Source organism: Delphinapterus leucas, chromosome 11 (genome assembly GCF_059928025.1).
Source record: "Delphinapterus leucas isolate spDelLeu-1000000601 "Yukka" chromosome 11, BTC_Dleu_Yukka2, whole genome shotgun sequence".
Classification (NCBI taxonomy): Eukaryota; Metazoa; Chordata; class Mammalia; order Artiodactyla; family Monodontidae; genus Delphinapterus; species Delphinapterus leucas.
In genome coordinates this window covers 35,950,111-35,970,381 of record NC_143139.1, presented here as the reverse complement: position 1 = coordinate 35,970,381, position 20,271 = coordinate 35,950,111, and the positions used below count along the sequence as shown (strand labels likewise).

At 42.4% G+C, this 20,271-nt stretch overlaps 1 protein-coding gene across 7 annotated transcripts in view; it reads right to left on the bottom strand.

Moving 5' to 3' along the window:
- The window catches only part of ANO6 (anoctamin 6), a 214,594-nt gene that overhangs the window by 115,912 nt on the left and 78,411 nt on the right, over positions 1–20,271 (bottom strand). For all 7 annotated transcript variants that reach the window (XM_089920570.1, XM_089920569.1, XM_022572395.3 and 4 more), the window contains one exon: positions 15,546–15,625. In XM_089920570.1, the coding sequence (XP_089776696.1) occupies positions 15,546–15,625 (80 nt within the window). The remainder of the gene's footprint in view (positions 1–15,545; positions 15,626–20,271) is intronic.

The following is a 20,271-nucleotide window of genomic DNA, read 5'->3' as shown; positions in this document are numbered from 1 at the left end:
TTCTCTGCATGTGTGTATTAATATAGATATATATGTGTGTACATATGTGTACACACATGTATAGATATATTTCTACACATACATATATACACATGTGTACACATGTGTGTTTATGTGCATGATCCTACAGGTTCTGTTTTCTGGTAAAACCTCGACTGGTACAGATTTCAGTACTTAATGAAACGTACCCTTCAAGGTTGCAATATATACCACCTTCTTCAAAAATACAAACCTGATTTTTCAAAGACAATGATTTTTGACCTGGCTGCACATCTGAGTCACCTCTGTAAACTTTTATAAATATATTCAGGTTCTTTATATAAACATATGCAAGAGTAAGATTAGTACATGAAGGTGGAGCTTGGGCCTTCATGTTTTAAAAGAGTTTCTCCGGTAATTCTAATGCACAGCCGGGTTGAGAACTACAGTCCAAACTGAACTCCTCTGGCATCTCTGCTGTAAGTGCCCCTGGAAATCATCAAACACAGCACACTGTCTTACATTCTTTCAATCAACCAACCAACCAACCAACCAGCATCAGTTGCATGACTAACATCTCTCAGATGATAATACAATGTGCAGGGGACAGAGGCATCAGTAATACCCACTCTTGGTCTTGAGGGTAAACACTGAGATATGCTGCTTGGTATTATTCCTTGAAGCACACTGATTAATGAATATTATGTGATGGAATAAACAAAAATTTTACTGTAAAATTTAGTGAAGCTGAGAGTGGTTTATTCAAAATAGCACATAAATAGCTCTTATTTCTAGTTCAGCAAGGGTTAGTAAGTGCTCTACATATTTATTAACAGACTGTGCCATTGATATTTTGTAATAATGCCGGGTATGATTAATTCTCAACCCACTGATAATCTGGTAGGTACCTAAGTGCCTGTAACTACTTTCTCAGGAGCATAAGTCACAAATGCTCCTGTGCGCTCTTCTAAGGAGAGCAGCACTAATTCCTGATGCAAACACAGTCTGATTTCATGTGCAAGGGAACAAGAAGGGTTTGGCTGGGCTGAACAATGTGGGGTTGTGGCCATTTCATGGCTAGCTAGCCCTGTGCCTGCAATGTGCTTTGCCAACTATAAGCCAATCCATAAATGTCAGGTAAGGATTCTCACTGTATTATTATTCTATGAACACGCTTTTCAGATAGCTAAAATGCTTTTCGATCTCTGTGTAGTCACTGAACAACACTCCTGCGAGGAAATCTACTGCTGATTTTTCTGCTTTTTATTCATGAGAAGACTGAGGTCCTAAAAGGAAAATCGACTTTTTTCCCAAGGGTCTGAGAGCAGAGTCGAGTAGGGACAGAGGGCTCTGATCCCCTGGAATTCTATCCATGCTCAGCTTCCTGGGGGCACTTCTAGAAGAACTTTCCCTCACAAAAAAGAAATTTTTTTTTTTCAGAGTAAAAGCGCTTTTCAAAGTCACAGAAGTGCCTCCTCTCGTTCGCCTCTCTTCTTCCTCTTTCACAAGACAGTTTACTTTTTAAAAACACTTAAGGCTAATGAAAGTGCATGAAAGGGTGGTGATACCATTAGCATCACTAAATGATCTGTCAAAATTTTCATTATGTGTTTTTATTCTAAGGGATTTGGACTCTGCAATCAAATTTTGCTCCAGCTAGAAGTATGGCCCTGACTTGATATATTCTAATTCATACTAACATCATAAAGATTCATATTATTGGTTTGCCCATTATAATTAATGAAAATGCTCTTTGGTAGTTATTACGATCTGTCAGATCACATTAATCTACATTTCGAAATGTGACCTGGGAGAAGGAACCATAAATGCACTTTCTCTTTGAAGGAGCCATTAGGGTTTTCAGGGTAAAAGCATATTTATAATTTTTTGGTTTTGTTTTTGTTTTAACCAGAGACAGACTTAATACATTTGAAACTTATGGTAAAGATGCACTTATTATTATTGTTGTTGAAATAAGGAAAACTACAGTTAACTATTGGGACTTCAGGAATAAAAGAATTTTAAATCATTTTTCCAAAGCCTCTAAGCCTTCCAAATTAATGAAGAGTTGGGAGGAACAGCTGCAGTTGAAATCTCACTGCGCTCCCCCTTTTCAATTTTCTAGGAATACTGTGAATTCATATTGTGTATACATTTCCACCAAGTTCTGTGTTTCTCTTTAAATTTTTATTTCAACTTTTTATTAATGCTGCTTTTAGGTCATGGCATGGTCAGGTCATTTACCAGCAGACTCTCAGCTTTAACTCAATTCTTTTGCTTCTGTGGGCTTTTTTGGCCATAACTGTGATATGCTTCTAGATGACTTATAATCAAATGAGTTCCATGGTAAATACTGATATTACATCTTTGTTCAGAATGCCCTCAGAATGCCCAGGGCTCCCTGCTTTCCTCATGCATGTTTTTGTCAAATTAACTTTGACATTCCCCAGATAACAGATAGCTCGCTGAATTTCAAATGGGATGCATTGTGGGGCAGGAATTCACAAAGCATGTTACAGTCAAGGGTTTCTGAAAATAGGGGAATAAAACCAGGTAGAATGAACACTGTTACGTGGAGGAAAGGGTTTTAATCAATTACATAATTTGGCTGCTGCTGATAACAGGATGAATGAGGGAAATATAAAATGAAATGAAAGCAACTCAAATTCATCTGTGAGACACATATAACTGACTGAAGTAGTACGTTCCCGGAAACATCCTCTCTTTCCCTCCTTCCCCGCTTTCCATCAACTACTACGACTGAACTACATTCGGTCCTGCTGCACATGAAACATGCATGCCCTTCCTTTCCTCCCCCACTGGCTCGTTCAACCATTCATCATCTCCTCCTGCCTAGACTGTTATCCAGTACGTCTGTGTGTGAACTACTCCAAGGAACTAAGGTAGTTTAACTATGAGAATGTCTTTCCACTGAAATGAAACCTGTCTGCCTATATATACCTCGTATCCATGGGTCTTAATACCATATTTTGCACCTTCATCCACCTATTACCATTGTCGAATATTTAAAGTTGTTGTCATGTTCTTGCCTGTGCCAGGATCCACCACCACGCTCATCTTTCTCCTCTCAGTATGCTTCCCGTTAAAATGGAGCACCCAGACTGGCAAGTGGCTTTACCAATACTGAACAGGAGAAGCTTAGTACTGTCTTGGTTCTGAACACATAGGTACGAATGCAACCCAGATTTGCATAAACTTTCAGACATTGTTATTACATGCTCGATTCATACTGAGTTGAATTAACCAAATACCTAACCTCTTCATGTGATCAGTCATGAGCCTCAGCTCTTATGATCTTTCCTTAGGCGGATGATCTTTATGAATTAGGCACAAGAGCTGACTTTAATTCATATTGATTTTTGTCTCCTCTAGAAATTCATTTCCATCCATTATTCCAGAGTCTTGGTAAGATCAGTTACCCAGATAAGCACACTCTCACCAGGCACACATTTCTTCATTCTGTACTTAAATGCGATTTTTTCCCACACATCTTGCTAAACTCAAAACACAAAATATCTGTGGCTTTCTCCTGTTCTACAAGCCTAATCATGCCCATTAAAAAAAAAAAAAAAAGGTAACGTGCTCTCAGTTTGACATGACTTATTTTTACTGAACTTATGTTGGTTCCTGATGACCTTTTCTTTTTTTTTAACATTCACAACCCATCTGCTTAAAAAAAAAAAATCTCAGCTGTTATATCCCTGGAGATTAATGCTCCAGCTTCAATGTCTCCATTTATCAGAATTCAGTCTATGCCCAGCTTCCACTCTAACCCCACCCCTTTTGAAAACTGTCACATTTGTTCCTCCCGCTACTCTTCTGGCACCTGTCCTGGTCCCCACATCACCTCAAGATGACCAACTGTGGTCCCATGAGCAAATTTATAAGCTCTTTTAATACCCTACTGGATACATAATTTTTCTAGTCAGGAAATTTAATTCCTTTGGAATAACTGTATTCCTTTCCAAAACTGTCTCGTGCAGCATGGACCTCTATAGCCCCTTACCAGGACTTGAACCATTTCAATCTAAAGATCACCTTCATTAGCAGAAAAGACAAAAGTTGTAATATAGAAGCTGATAAGCTCTTTTCTTCTCTGTCATCTTGTACCATTAAATTGTTTTCCTCAGGTTTGGGACCCATCACTGCTTCTTTAAGGCCTAACATAACTCAGAATCAATCCTTTTCTCTTTCACTTATGATGCTAAGCATTTGTTCACAAGCCTCAACTCACTCACTCACTCTGCACTTTAGTTTTATTCACACTTTTTTAGTAATAATGGGGAAAAAATAAGATTGGAGTGTTCCAAAGGATTAGTGCTAATGCACAGAATGATAATTTGTTAGCACTCTGCGTTCAACTGGCTTTAGCTAATCTGGCCTGGCTGGGCCTAGAAGCCTACTCACCATTTATGACTGTTTCTCTGGGAAAACACATCCTGCATTCCAAAAACATGACTCGGAAAGAAACTTCTGAGATCTTTGCATCTTGGACTGCCTATTTTTGCTCCTACCCTCCAATCCTAACAAATACACAAATGTAGCTTCTGAATCAGCCACATAAAACAGATGAGTAGGTCCCCCTTCCCCATATTCAGGCAAAGCACCATCACCTTGTTCTCTTGAATGCACAAAAAGCTTTCAACGCTGAAATGCCCTGTGAATTCTTACCAGAAAAAAATGGGCCAATTTAGCAATGCTTACTATCCAGTTTATCTTTGATATCATTTCTCTTTCTGAGCCTCCTTTTCCTAAATTAATGTTCTTTTGTTTGGTCCCCCCCCACCACCTTTAAAAAAAATTTTTATTGGAGCATCGTTGACGTACAATGTTGTGCTAGTTTCAGGTGTACAGCAAAGCGAATCAGCTATACATAATTTTTCAGTTTCTTTTCCCATATAGATTATTATAGAATAGTGAGCAGAGTTCCCTGTGCTATACAGTAGGTCCTTATTAGTTATCTATTTTATGTATAATAGTGTGTATATGTTAATCCCAATCTCCTAATTTGTCACTCTCCCCCACCCCTTTCCCTTTGGTAACCATAAATTTGTTTTCAAAATCTGTGAGTCTGTGTCCGTTTTGTAAATAAATTCATTTGTATCACCTTTATTAGATTCCACACATAAGTGATATCATATGGTATTTGTCTTCTCTGACTGACTGACTTCACTTAGTATGATGATCTCTAGGTCCACCCATGTTGCTGCAAATAGCATTAATTCATACTTTTTTTATAGCTGAGTAACAGTCCACTGTATATATGTACCACATCTTCTTTATTCATTCTCCTGTCGATGGACATTTAGGTTGCTTCCATGATCTGGCTATTGTAAATAGTGCTGCAATGAACACTGGGATGCATGTATCTTTTCAAATTACGGTTTTCTTCGGATGTATGCCCAGGAGTGGGATTGCGGGATCATATGGTAGTTCTATGTTTAGTTTTTTAAGGAGCCTCCATACTGTTCTCCATAATGGTTGTACCAATTTACATTCCCACCGACAGTGTAGGAGGGTTCCCTTTTCTCCACACCCTCTCCAGCATTTATTGTTTGTAGACTTTCTGATGATGGCCATTCTGACCCGTGTGAGGTGTTACCACACTGTCGTTTTGATTTGCATTTCTCTAATAATTAGTGATGCTGAACATCTTTTCATGCGCTTTTTGGCCACCTTTATGTCTTCTTTGGAGAAATGTTTCCTTTTTTAGTTGTGTTTCTTTTCCGTTTTAGTTTAGTGAAGTTAGTGCCATAAAGTTACAAGGCAAAGCCACCCTATTTCTCTGTTTATAGAAAGCACAAGAGTGTAAGTCCAAATAAATAAATACTTGAACGGAAGAGTCCTGCTTTATCCCCAGTCTTCTGGATCCTGAAGATCGTTGGAGTTTGAGGCAGACTTTGGGACTTAAGTTGGGTTTCTTGGGATTCGCAAGGAAGACCTTGGACTGACCATAAAATAAACCTTATTCTCTCTCAATAGCCCCAGCACCAATTCAGTTGCCTCAGGGACGTTTAGACCAGAAATAACCAAAATGAAGTCTGGATTTGTGGTGGTGTGGGGGGGAAACAAAGATGAAAATGGATCCTTGAGCCTACTTTTAAAGAAAACTTGACCAACCACTTTGAATCAAAACATGAAAACAAAAATCTACAGACCCATAGGCAGTTGGCTCTGATTTTTCTCTCAGACCATTCCCATGTCAGGAAAAAGAAGTAAGATTGACATTCTCCTGGTTCTATGTGCCACTTCCAGAGTATTACTCTCCAGTGTTCTTGGAGGAAGAAAAACAGTTCCATGTAGGTCCATGCAAGTAGAATATACCCCTGGAGTTTCCCAGAGCCTAGCATCTCCTATTTCCCAGCTGCTGCTACTGGTTCATTGAAAATCTGGCCCTGGCTCACATTTCCCTCTCTGTTCCAAGTCCTCCATCAGACAAGAAGCACATCTGCATCCACAGACATGACCAGTGCACCTTGGTCCCTCAGCAGATTGACCCCTTATCTCCAACGGTCTCCCTTTCATGCATTAACGGCCATGGTCCCGTCCTGGACCTTGTTATCACTTGAAAATCTTCCATTTCAAAGTCACTTACTCAAGAATCCCTCTTTCTGAAGACACCATCATCTTCTCATTTTACAGTGACCTCAGAGGCCCCATGACTTTTTCTAATCAATCTGCAGATCCTCTTTTTCTTCCCTCCCCTCCTTTTTTAAGGTTACACTTCCCAGGTTATCCTTTCACTAAACACTCTTGCCAGATCTCTTTCCATCATGCCCGTCGAGCAAAGCCCCAGCTCTGGCTGCAGTCCACTATGCCCTTTCTCGGTGTCTGAGTGATGCCGGAGAAAGCCACAGCAGGGCAGCTTGGTATCATTGCAAAGTCAGGCCCCTCAGCCCTACAGGGGCCCTCACCACTGCCCAGAGAGCCTAGCACTTTTTCCAGGTTTCCCCAGGTCAGCGTGGTCCCCGCTGACCGGGCCCCTGACCTGGTCGCGCTGTGTTCCCTTCACTCTCAGCAGCTGAGAATTGAAGCTGTCAGATGGGAACTCCCTCAGCTTTTCTCCACCGAGTCCATAAGCCAAGAGCATCTGCCCTCCACAGCTGTGCCTGCCTGAGACGCCGCTCCTCCTACCTGACGAGGACTCCTCCACACCCACAAACCATTCCACGGCCTTTTTCAAGGCAGCTCCCTCCTCTAGAGCAGGGGTCCCCGACCCCCGGGCCATGGACCAGTGCCAGTCCGCGGCCCGTGAGGAACCGGGCCGCACGGCAGGAGGTGAGCGGCGGGCGAGCCAGGGAAGCTTCATCTGCCGCTCCCTGCTGCTCCCCACCGCTCCCCACCGCTCCCATTACCGCCTGAACCATCGACCCCCCACCCCGTCCATGGAAAAATGGTCTTCCAAGAAACCGGTCCCTGGGGCCGAAAAGGTTGGGGACTGCTGCTCTAGAGTCACCCGTTCCTCTCACATGGATACTTCCTATCAACATGTAAATGTGTGCAAGTCTCTCCACTTGACAGAAGGTGATCATCCCTGGCCCTCATATTCTCCTCCAGTTTTCTCTCATTCACTAGCCCTTCAAGCTCCTTCCTTGATAGAGAGGTCAGTATTTTTCTACTTCCTTTTCTCCTTCTCATTCCATAATCCACTCTAATCTGGATTAAAGTAGCATCCTCAACACTCCTGTGGAGCAGCCCTCTCAGAGGACACCAGTGACCTCAATGCCTTTTCTTTATTCATCTCACTCAGTGGTTGTCAAATGGGGACAATTTTGGTGATGTCTGGAGATATCTGGTGATCACAACGGGGCGAGGGTCCTTTGCATCTCATGGGTAGAGGCCAGGGATGCTGCTAAATATCCTACAATGCATAGGACAGCCTCCTACAACAGAGAAATCCAGGCCAAAATGTCAGTGGTGCTGAGGTTGAGAAATCCTGACATGATGATCCCTACGCAACACCTGAAACTGCTCATCACTTCATCTGTTTCTCAGCTTCTATCCTCTCACTCTCCAGATCTTCCTCCTACCTCTCTGGTGTTCTCCTTCTGCAGCTATCTATTGATTCTTGAGTCACTGCCCCTTATTCCTTGGAGATTTAAGCCTTGGTTCACTGTTACTTCTCCAACACACTACTCCTGACATAATCCTTGGGGCTCTCCTTATCCACATATATAATCCTTCCCACACCCTGTCTGTGCAAATCCACCCTGCCTCAGCCCAAAATTCCAGTGCTCATAGCCCAGACCTGGTCTGTACCACTTACTACTCCCTCAGTTATAAACATCTGACTCTTCAACTACCACCTCCTATTTTTCCAGCTCATGCTCTTCAATACCCCAAACTCCAAAAATTACCAAACCCCACTAGGGTAGAAATCTGTTGATCCTATTGCCCTACCTTCCTCATGCCTGTGGTCCTCTACTCTTGCAAACACCCTGCAACTCTCTTACCCTTGTCTTGCTTTGCTGAACTGACCTGGAGAAACCTCAAAACAGGTAAATCAAACTCTGCCTGCTCCACACCTGCTCCCCCAAGCTGGACTTAAATGGGAAAAGCAACTAACCTCAAGTGGGCTCTTAGGGCTGCCAGGCAGTCATGTTCCATTACCCAGTGCGGTCACTCTCAGATGACTGTCTCATACCTTCTCTCTCTTCAGAGCTCTTCATCTCTCTTCCTTCCTCTATCTTAGCTAATGGCTTTTTTCCCATTTCATTGATAAACGAGAAGCAGTCAAGAAAAAACTTCAACAAGCTCCTACTAGCAGATCTATTGACCTAATTCCACCTGGGTCCTAATACACTGGCTTCCCTCCTACTTCTAAGAATGAACCGTCTCTAAAGCTCTAGGTGGATGCCCACTTCTCCTCCCATAAGGAGGAGATTCCATCCCCTTCTTGCCCTCTCAAGGTCATCACTCCAGAAATTCTTCCCCCTCACTCCTGCCTTTTCAAAGTTTCTCTCTCTACTGGATTATTTCCATCACTTTACAAACAACCATTCCTGCCATCTTAAAACTAACTAGATAAATTTTAAAACTCTTTTCAACCTAATGCCCTTGCAGATTATACCCCCTTTCTCTGTATTCTTGTTCAGCAAGAACTTTTGAAAGTGTTATCTAAATGCCAGTATCCAATTCCTCTTCTCCCATTCCATTTTGAATCCTCTCTAATGAGCTTTTGGGTCCCCAGCACTCAGCTGAGACCTCTCTCGTCAAGGTCTCTGCCATATTGCTAAATCCAACCTCCCACCCTCATCGGCATCATTTGGGCATTCCTTCCTACTTTATACTTTCTTCCTTTGGCTTGCAGTACTCTCCTTGTTTTTCGCCACCTCACTGGTTCCTCCTTCTCAGTCTCCTCTGCTGATGCTTCCTCCTCTCTCCCTGACCTGTAAACACTTGAACCCCCCCAGGGCTCAGGCCAGGATTTCTTCCTGATTCATCTCACTCCCTCCCTTGTTGCTCATCTCCAGTCCCATAGCTTTAAATACTGTTCGTGTGCTGACAACTCCCAGGTCTCTAGCTAGATCCTTTCCTTGAACTTGGACTGGATGTCTCAAGCTTGACATACCCAGAACAGAATTTTGATTTTCCTCTGAAAAGTCTCCCTTCCAGCTTTTCCTTCCATAGTCTTCCAGGTCAAAAATCTTGGGAGTCATCCTTGATTGCTCTTTCTCGCACACCTCACAGCTGATCTGTCAAAAAATCCTGTTGGTTCTACCTTCAAAACATTACTGAGAATTTGAGTATATCTCACTGCTGCCATAGTTAACACTCAGGACCAAGCCACCACCATCTGTCACTTGGATTCCTGAGAAGCCCAATAGACCTTCCTGCTTCTGCTCTGTTCCACCACACTGATCTCACAATAGCCAAAGTGATCCTGCTAAAACTAGGTGAGGTCAGGTAAAGTCACCCTTCTGCTCAAAACCCCCCAGTTTATCTTGCCAAGGGTTACCCTTGAGAACTAAAATATTGCCTGCCATATCAGTAAACAAAGGTTGTTGCTTCACATTGCAGCCGCTTGGACGGTGAGCGCTGAGGGAACTCAGGATGGAGACAAACAGGCTGCCCACTGCCAAGCTCATCTAGCAGTCAGCCGCTGCAGCCACCCCCATACAATGCACCTGAGGAGACTGGCCCCCGGATAGCTAAGGTGCATGTCAAAGGAGTGATTTCAGTGAGCCCAGACTCTTACATCTTCCCATACATAGAAAAGCAATAAATTCTTTAACTTGAGATAGCTGGTTTTCTTTTCTTAACAGTAATCCTTTGATGTTCTGACTACCTGGTCTTTTGTTGCAAAAACTTCTATGTATCCTGGCTTCCCTCCTTGCTTCTTCGGAGCAGTCTCTCAGAGTTATTTGAGATGCTGTCTCCCAGGCTTGAAGTCCTAAGAAAGTCCACCAAATAAAACATAACTCTCAACTTTTAGGTTGTGCATTTTTTTCAGACAACACCCTCAAATAACTTCCCAACTCAAAGTAAAACCAAAGTGTTTACAGTCGCCTGTAAAGTCCCCACTAGCTACTATTCTCACCACCCTTCATTCTACTCCAGTCACATTGGCCTCCTTTCCCCAAACCTTCCACCAACTCCCACCTCAAGACCTTTGTTCCTGTTGTTCCCTCTGCCTGGAATGCTCTTCACCTAGTTTTCCAAAGAGTTTGCTCCAGCATCCCTGCTTCAGGTCTTTCCACTGATCACCTTCTCAGTGAGATTTGCCCTGTACACCTTGTTGAAAACTGTAACCAACTCCCTCTGCAACACACACATATAATCCTTCCTTTATTTTTCTCTGAAGGATTTACCATCATCTGACATGTTGTGTTTTATTTATTTTGTGTTTTATGTTTCCCCTACCAAAATGTAAGCTCCACACGTGCAAGGATGTCTTCTGCTTGTCTGCTACAGTGCTTAAAATAGTAGACATCAAATAAATATTTGTTGACTGAATTAAGATTTTAACTCTTTCTTCAAGGTCACATCTATTTTCATCTAGTTAAAGACAAACAAATTTGAATTTCAGGAAATCAACTGTATTCTCTATTAAGCAGTATCTTCTCTCAAAAAGGGAGCCAGTTACACAAAATTCCAAATGGCATAAGAACTCTTCCGACCTCCTTCTCTCTGCATAACCGTGAGTGCTGAATGAAGGGAACGTATTCGCTCCACTTTAATCCTCATCTTCCCGAGTCTCTTTTCCTTTTCTAAATCCTGAGGTTTCTCATCGTCTTCCCTGGTTTACCCTGTTGTAATCCTAATATTCTTTTGCCAGCCCAAACTCTATCTTATTACTTACACCAAATTTGGTAGAAGGTAAACAAAGGGAAACCTCATCAACTGGCATGAGACAAGAGGCTATAAGAATCCTCCTGCCTCTAAAAAGCCCAGGGAGTCATAAATAAACCTCAAGTTCTGGAAAGGCCGAAAGAGAGGGTATTACTATCGAGACTTAGATCATAAAATGTAATTCCTTAGCCTTCTCTTTCCTTCCACGTGTTCTCATGTTGACTGCAGCCTGGTTTCTATCCAGCGTGCTGCAAGCAGATTCACCGTTGCTAGATCAGAGTTCCTCCCCATACCCCATCCTTCACCCCATGTATACTCAGGCAATCAGACCCATGTGAGTTCCTGGGTCAGTGCCAACAGAGGCAGGGTTTCTAGAAAGAGCCTTGACCACTACCCAACATTTCCCCCTACTAACCCCTCAATCCCCAGGTTTTTTTCCTACTCCCTGGGGCTTGGGATCAACCTGGGGTCTGCTGGGGCAGTCACGCTGGCTGGGCCCCTGCAGTGACGCCTAGATCACCTTTGCTCTTAACTACATCTGGGATTGGGAGCACTGTTGGGAGCCTGGGATGCCCTACATCTGTGCTGCCATTCTGCAGGACCACCTTTATATGCTCCGTCCCCAGGTGGATGGCTCCCCATCCTTGGTTCTAACCAGCTTGGCCAGTGCTGCAGTCTCTACTTCTAGTCTGAACTCCTACAAGTTTATCTGGGTCTCTGGTACTCAGTTCCCAGCCTCACTCTGGTCAATCCCTTTCCTCAGAGTCTGATACCTGTCATCACACACCCCATCTACTTTCAGGGTCCGTGTCCCAAAATGATGGTCACCAATCCCATGGGCCCAGAGCATCCGACCATGCCACCGTTTCCTCGACAAGTTCCCTCTTGAACTAACTGCTTTGAAAATTCTAATGTAATGAATTATACAGTTCATTGGCACAAGGGAACAGAAAATGTCAGAGAAGATATCAGTGTCAGAGGAAAAAACCGGCATGGCGCTGCACACCTTAAACTTACACTGTGCTATATGTCAATTATATCTCAATAAAACTGGGGAAAAAAACGGCATGGGAAAATGTTCAGGATAAAACATTAAGTTAACAAAGCAGGTTATAAAACAGATTTTCATTGTGCTTAAACAAAAAACTGAACCACGACAGAGATGGTTTCCCATCAGAGTGAGATAACCAAGGGACTCTCTGTAAGGTCAGCCCTTAGCCAGGTCCCTTTCACCTTGACCCTCACCCACACATGCACCTCACCTCGGAGTGGGTCTATGTCTAGTTTCAACATGTTCCCAGCTCCTCACAAGCTTTGGGGTGGCAACAACACATGCACCTATGTTCACGTCTTCATTCACCTTTTAACATGTCAGCGTGGTTTGGCTAAACTCACCCACTTCAGCCCACAGAGTGGAGCAGACAGTGGGGAGGGGCAACACGTGATCACGGGACAAACTCTGCCCTGCAAGATGGCCGCTGTCTGCAGGCACATGAGGGATTCACAACAGCATTTCTTTACCCGTGATTTATGTAGACTACACGGCAATACTTTGTCTGACTAGTCACACTGCACACCTGAACTGGGAAGGAAACCTTTAATGTACTTATCATGCCATAAGGAGCACTGCTCTCAGGCCTTGTTTCAAACGAAAGAAAAACAAATTCTGAAGGAAACAAACTAATAATGATAAGGATTTTGTCCTCCCTCTTGGCCAAACTATATAACTATATAAATACTATATAAAGACAAAACTATATAAATACATTCTGTACAAAAACACTGGGCTCTTCATCCTTCTAAAATCTGAACTATTTGAGGATAAGGCCTGAGTAAACATGGTCTATGCCTTGCTTTTTTTCAGTCCAACTCAGCAAACTGCGGCTGGACCTTCCGAAATGCCACCCGGAGAAGAACAGAAGGCTGATTATCCAGTTCCTTTTATTCTTCTCTCTCTTTTCTGTTTCCAATTTTGCTTTGCCTTTGGGCTCTTTTTTTTTTTTTTTTTGGCACATACATAATTTATTTTTTATTTTGGGGGGCTCTTTTTGCTCCCAGTTTTGTACCGGTGTCCCTGTTTCTAATTTAAGATTTTGGTTTGGATCAACTTAGCTGACTCTGTCCTGGCATGTGCCCAATCCGCCACCTCCCCAACTGCAGCCACCCATTCTGACCGATGCTGTAACTTTCTGCCTACAAAAAAGGCTTCCCTTAAATATCAGGCCTGAGTCCCCTGAGTCCCCTATTCTCAAGGCAGCTTCTATACCTCCTGTTTGTTTACCATGGAGACAGCTCGGGAAATACATGTTTACTATGGAACTGGGAGTACATGGGCTACTGTGATGCTGACAAGAAAACACAAGCAGCTATGTACGTGCTACACAAAGATGTGGCAGGCAATGATCATCAGATGTGTGAAAATTTACAAAGCACAAGAAAATCACAGATTCCTCCCTGAATATGATATGAACACATAATTAGAGAAAGATAATAGCCAGGATATAGAGATCTGATATCAACCACACAAATAAGGAAACTGTGATTAACAATTTCAGCATCAGGGCTTCCCTGGTGGCACAGTGGTTAAGAATCCACCTGCGAGTGCAAGGGACACGGGTTTGAGCCCTGGTCCGGGAAGATCCCACATGCCTCAGAGCAACTAAGCCCGTGTGCCACAACTACTGAGCCTGCACTCTAGAGCCCGCATGCCACAACTACTGAGCCCATGTGCCACAACTACTGAAGCCCATGCAGCTAGAGGCCCTGCTCCGCAACAAGAGAAGCCACCACAGTGAGAAGCCTACGCACCACAACAAAGAGCAGCCCTCGCACAGCAACAAAGACCCAAGGCAGCCAAAATAAGTAAAGCTATTAAAAAAAAAAAAAGCAGTTAGAAAATAACAAAACAGAAAAAGGTCAGCTCCATGAGTCTGTACCAGTATCATACTCAAACGTGAAATATCTGTGTCAATTCTACTTTGGGGCTGTAACAGCAGAAGTCAGAAAAAAAACACAAAACTGCTCTGTTACTTTAAGATGCAGGAATACTGGTGAGCATTCACAATTTTGCTTCACTGAAAATCTCACTGAATATAATAGAGAAGTCATTGAATACTATGTCCTTCCATTATATCCAAGTGATTTTCACAGTAGGCAATCTGCTAGTACACCACAGGAGTCCCACACTTTGAAATAAAATGGCATTGTGGATAGAGTCTCATGTGCCATCCCTTTTCAGTCCAGAGACCTGCCTAGTTTCCTTACTCTTGGCTGAATTGAGGGGACAATCCATAAAGAGTGTGTGAGAAGAGGGAAAGCACATAATGAGGTGGTTTTTCATTGTTGTTTTTTTTCCGCTATCAATAATATAATTGTGCTCTGCCGATTACTGGAGTGGTGACTATACATCATACTTTGAAAATTAAAAAAAGATTTTTCCATTGCTAAGTTGGTAGACAAGACATTTGCAGCAGGGCGCAAAAATCAGTAAATCTAGGTGGATCCTGGCATGCTTTCCTTACACATCTGGTGCAATAACATGGTATAGGAATTAGAGACATACTTCTTCCCATCACCCTCTTCAAATAAGCCTAATATAAAATCTATTTAGTAAGGACATTCTCCACCAGGCATCCTATGTGCTTAATTTTCTTTAAACAAGGCATTAATAAAATCACAGTAGCATCTAATAAGATTTTTAATTCCTTGAGGGTAGGAACCATGGCTAATCTTTAATGAGTCTAATTTAGTGAGAGCACTTAGTTCCCTTCTTAGCAGAAACAACCAATAGAATATCCCTAGCCCTACAAGATGTACCCATATAGGTTGTGTTACTGAGGCTCCAGAATGAAAAAGGAATTGGACTGGTCAGTGTACCTGGATGTGCTCAGTAGAGACTGGTTTCCAGAGTTTTTGACAGCAGAAACTGGTAGCAAGGGCATCAATGAATAAAGGGGGAGTTTCAGACACACAGTGCTATTTTACTGCAGAACAAGTTCCCATTTGCTATTACAAGCAGCGTGAAGAGCAAGCTTACAGTGCATGATGCCAGGACACTGTAGTTCAGGAACGTGCTCCCCAGAGGATGAGAGCTCTGCACACAGAGTCCTAACAGCGAGGCCTGTGCCAGATCTAGAGGCACTGAAGGCAAGAGCTTATTTAAAAACAAAACAAAACAAAAAACCCTCTTTCTCCACTTTGTGAGAAACCTCTAGCTAACTGATACAAATTTAAGATAGAGTGGTAGTACTCACAAACTCCGGGGTTCGGAAATCCTGCTGACTTTCCAGTGATCCAAAACCGGAGACAATTGTCTGTTCAAGGTTTTCCAAAACTGAAAAGAAACAAAAACACGAATAAATAAATGAGCATGACCTTCCGTTGGCTCGCATACTGTTTTTTGCTTTTAAGTCAGCAGCATTGGCTTAACTATTTTTAGCATCTGTGGCACACTTACAGGTTGACAGGCTTTTGGAAATCAGGACACTCAAAATCTTCAGCAGCTATTTCATCTACTGGACAATGCCACACTTGTAGGATATCAGGTCCTAAAATGCTCTAAGGCTAGATCTACCATGGAAAATCACTTAGCTTCTACATGGAAGGACACGGCAACTAAATGTTATAAAATTCCAGCTCAGGAACACTTTAGCCTATTGATGTTCTTTTTTCTTCCACATGTCAGAGAACTGATGTGGAGTCATTTTAGGGTAGTAATTTTCCGTTTTAAAATCTGTTGACTGGCACTATCTAACAGAAATATACTGGGAGCCAAACAAAATATTCTAGTAGCTACATTAAGAAAGAGAAATAGGTAAAATTATTTTTAGTAGTAAGATTTATTTAACCTGATATACCCAGATTATCATTTCAACATGTGTGTATTCAATATAAAAAATTATTAGTGAACTATTTTACATCTGGGGGGTATTCTTATACTCACAACACATCTCAATTTGGACTAGCCACATTTCAAAAGCTCAATAACATCATGGGACCAGTGGTTACTACACTGGGCAGCACAGTGTTAGAGGGATAAAGGAACCAAATCCAGAAGGTGGGTTGTTCTGCAAGACACTAGTCTCCTCTTGTAAACACGTTCCTGATGTGAATAAAAGGGACTGTTCCAGATTAAAAGACACCAAGAGAACAAAACAACCATGTGTGGTTCTGGGCTGGATCCTGGTTTAAACAATCCAGATATAAAAGACTTAAAAGCAAACTGAGAAAATTTGAATACTGATTAAGTGTTGGGTTATATTAATATCGATAAGTATAACCACGTAATTTTGGCCATGTAGAAAAATGTTCTTAGTTAAATAAACTTACATAGTTAAATATTATTAAGCATTTAAATAAATTTAAATAAATATTCTCATTTATCAACAGGTCCAGCCTCTTCAACAAATCAATGACATGAAAAAGGTAGACTGTTAGAGATTTAAAGAGCCCTACGGAACAGAACTCCAATGTGTGTTTTTTCCCACACAACTGAACAATTAATTCAATTTTGACACGAGCTACCTGAAGGCAGCATCAGATTCCACAGTTTATGGGCTCAAGACTGCCCCCATTTCAGATGCCAATTGGAAGTCCATGTTGTCACCTGTGCTTCTGACTAACTGGCTATAAATTGGAGGTTCCCACCACCCTCTCCTCAGGCTCAATTAATTTGTTAGAGTGGCTCACAGAACTCAGAGAAACATTTATTACATTTACCAGTTTAGTATAAAGGATGTTATATAAAGCAGGGGTCCCCAACCCCCGGACCACGGACTGGTACCGGTGCCTGGCCTGTTAGGAACCGGGCTGCACAGCAGGAGGTGAGTGGCGGGCAGGTGAGCGAGCCAAGCTTCATCTGTATTTACAGCCACTCCCCATCGCTCACATTACCGCCTGAGCTCCGCCTCCTGTCAGATCAGCGGCGGCATTAGATTCTCATAGGAATGCAAACCCTACCGTGAGCTGCGCATGCGAGGGATCTAGGCTGCACTCTCCTTATGAGAATCTAATGCCTGATGATCTGAGGTGGAGCTGAGGCGGTGATACCAGCACTGGGGAGCGGCTGCAAATACAGATTATCATTAGCAGAGAGGTTTGACTGCACAGAGACCATAATCAATTGCTTGTAGACTCATATCAAAATTCTATCAGTGAGTGGCAAGTGACGATTAAGCTGCATCTTACAGAGTAGACTGGATATAAGCAACACACTTTGGGTGTCACTGTCTCCCATCACCCCCAGATGGGACCATCTAGTTGCAGGAAAACAAGCTCAGGGCTCCCACTGATTCTGCATTATGGCGAGTTGTATAATTATTTCATTATATATTACAATGTAATAATAATAGAAATAAAGCGCACAATAAATGTAATGCCCTTGGATCATCCCGAAACCATCCCCCGCCCCTCCCACATCTGTGGAAAAACTGTCTTCCACGAAACCGGTCCCCGATGCCAAAAAGGTTAGGGTCCTCTGTTATAAAGGATACAGATGCACAGCCAGATGAGGAGGTACAGGGGCAAGGTGTGTGGGGAGAGGTGCAGAGCTTCCATGCCCTCTCCAGGTGCCCTGCTCTCCCCACAACTCCACCTGCTCACCAACCTGAAGCTCTCCAAACCCTGTCCTTTTGGGTTTTTATGGAGGCTTCATTACAGAGGCATGACTGATTGACGATCAGTGGCCATCGGTAATTGATTCAATTTGCCCCTCTCCCCTACCCCGGGGATCAGGGGGGTGGGACCGAAAATTTCTACCCTCTAATCACTTGGTGGGTTCCCTGGGCAGCCAGCCCCGCTCCTTTGGTTGCCTAGGGGCTGTCCAAGCACCTCATTAACATAACAAAGGGCATCTTTATCCCTCTCAGCATGTTGGAAATCCCAAGAGTTTTAAAAAAAAGGAGCTCTGTGGGAATTCCCTGGCGGTCCAGTGGTTAAGGCTCCACACTCCTCACTGCTCCAATCCCTGTTTGGAGAACTAAAACCCCACAAGCTGCGAGGTATGGCCAAAAAATAATAATAATTTTAAAAATAAATAAATAAAAAAGGAGCTCTGTGACACAAACCAAGGAAAAACAAATATATATTTCTTATTACAAATCACCATATCACAACAACCATCAGCTATATGTGGTACTCAGCTGGATCTTAACTTGAACAAACCAGCTATAAAGGTTTGCTTTTATCAAAACTAGGGATGGAAGGTTTGTTTGTATTTATCAAAACTAGGAAGATTGAGTATGGAATAAGCATTAAGTTATGGTAAATTACTTTTAATTTTATGAAGTGTGATGTTAGCTTTGTAGTGACTTTTTAATTGCATATTAATTTTTTTTTAATCCATTAGAGGCTTTCGTGAAAGAAGAGACTGGGTTCCTATCAATCCAGAAAAATTCCCTTCAGTGGCCCCAAAGAAAGCTGGGTATGTATAGGTGAGAGTTATGAGATCTCTAAGTGATTGTTTAACAAAACCAAACTATCAGCCAACGACTCAGCTATTTAGGTTTGGCACATCACTAAGAAACATCCCAATATCTGGACTAGACTTTAGGTTCACTCAGAATCTTGCCCACTAAACTCACATCACTGTAAGCCTATGAACTGCAAGCAAGTGCCAGTAGAAAAGAACACAGACAAGTGATTCTAATGCTTCTGAAAAACTGAGTTCATCACGGGACCCCTAAACGTGAACCAAAGCAGAAACAGGAAAGAGATGAGGTGAGCCATGGCTTGCAGAGCTGTGACCAGAGCCGAAATTAAGGTGCTTGCCCCTGAGAACTCCAGGGACCAGGGCGCGACAGCACGTACTACACAGTCTGTTACATTCAGCAAGTACTGCATAGTCTGTTACACTCAGGGAATTGTAATAAACTGGTTATTCCAACATCAGAACAAGTTGTCCAAGATAATTTTACATTCTTGCAGACCACCTTTAAAACTTGCTAAAATGTGTCTATACTAGTGGCTGTGAGGGTGGGTTTTCAATTGGTGTTTTGCAGCTTGGTTTACAGGTAAGAAGAAAAGACCTTTTTATAGCAGTAAGATAGACACTGATGAAATTGTATCTGTGGTGCTTATGATTCACTTTTTTTTTCCTGGTAGAACTAGCAAGTCAGAGAAACATAATACTGCAGGTATTTTTTTAAACAAGTACTGTAAACCTGATGGAGTGACTTGACTTTTGCATCTTATCTGGATTCCTTTAGAAAGAGATGCCCAATTTACCTATTATGTATCTGGGGTCAACAGATGGGACAGAGCTGCTGTTGTTGACATTTTTTTTTTTTTTTTTTAATGAAAGGGTAAGCTTAAGAAAGTACAGGGCTTCCCTTGTGGCGCAGTGGTTGAGAGTCCGCCTGCCGATGCAGGGGACATGGGTTCGTGCCCCGGTCTGGGAAGATCCCACGTTCCGCGGAGCGGCTGGGCCCGTGAGCCATGGCCGCTGAGCCTGCGTGTCCGGAGCCTGTGCTCCACAACGGGAGCCACAACAGTGAGAGGCCCGCGTACCGCAAAAAAAAAAAAAAAAAAAAAAAAAAGAAAGTACAAATTTTGCCTAAACACAGAGGAGAAAGAAGATGTATTGCCCAGATGTTCTATCAAATTAAAGGCATCTATGCAGCTTGACAGGATTTGTGAGAGAAAATATAGAACTATTTATAATTTTAGTTATTCTGTTGGTAATGGAAACTAATAGATTCACTGGTTAATGTCAACACAAAGTAGAACCTGTAAATTTGAGTGAATAAAACAGAAATGGCTTAATTGAAACATCATCCAGGTAGAACAAAGCTGCAGCTGTTGCTCTCATTACCTAATACAGTACTGAGAAGCAAATGGTTTATGATGCTAATATGATAATTATACTTCCCTACTGAGGGGCTCCAGTTACTGTTTGATATTCTCATTTCTGGTAATCTAACACAGTTGAAAAAGTTCATTTCTCAGCAAAAATAAAATAGTCAAAATCTAGGTGACACTTTG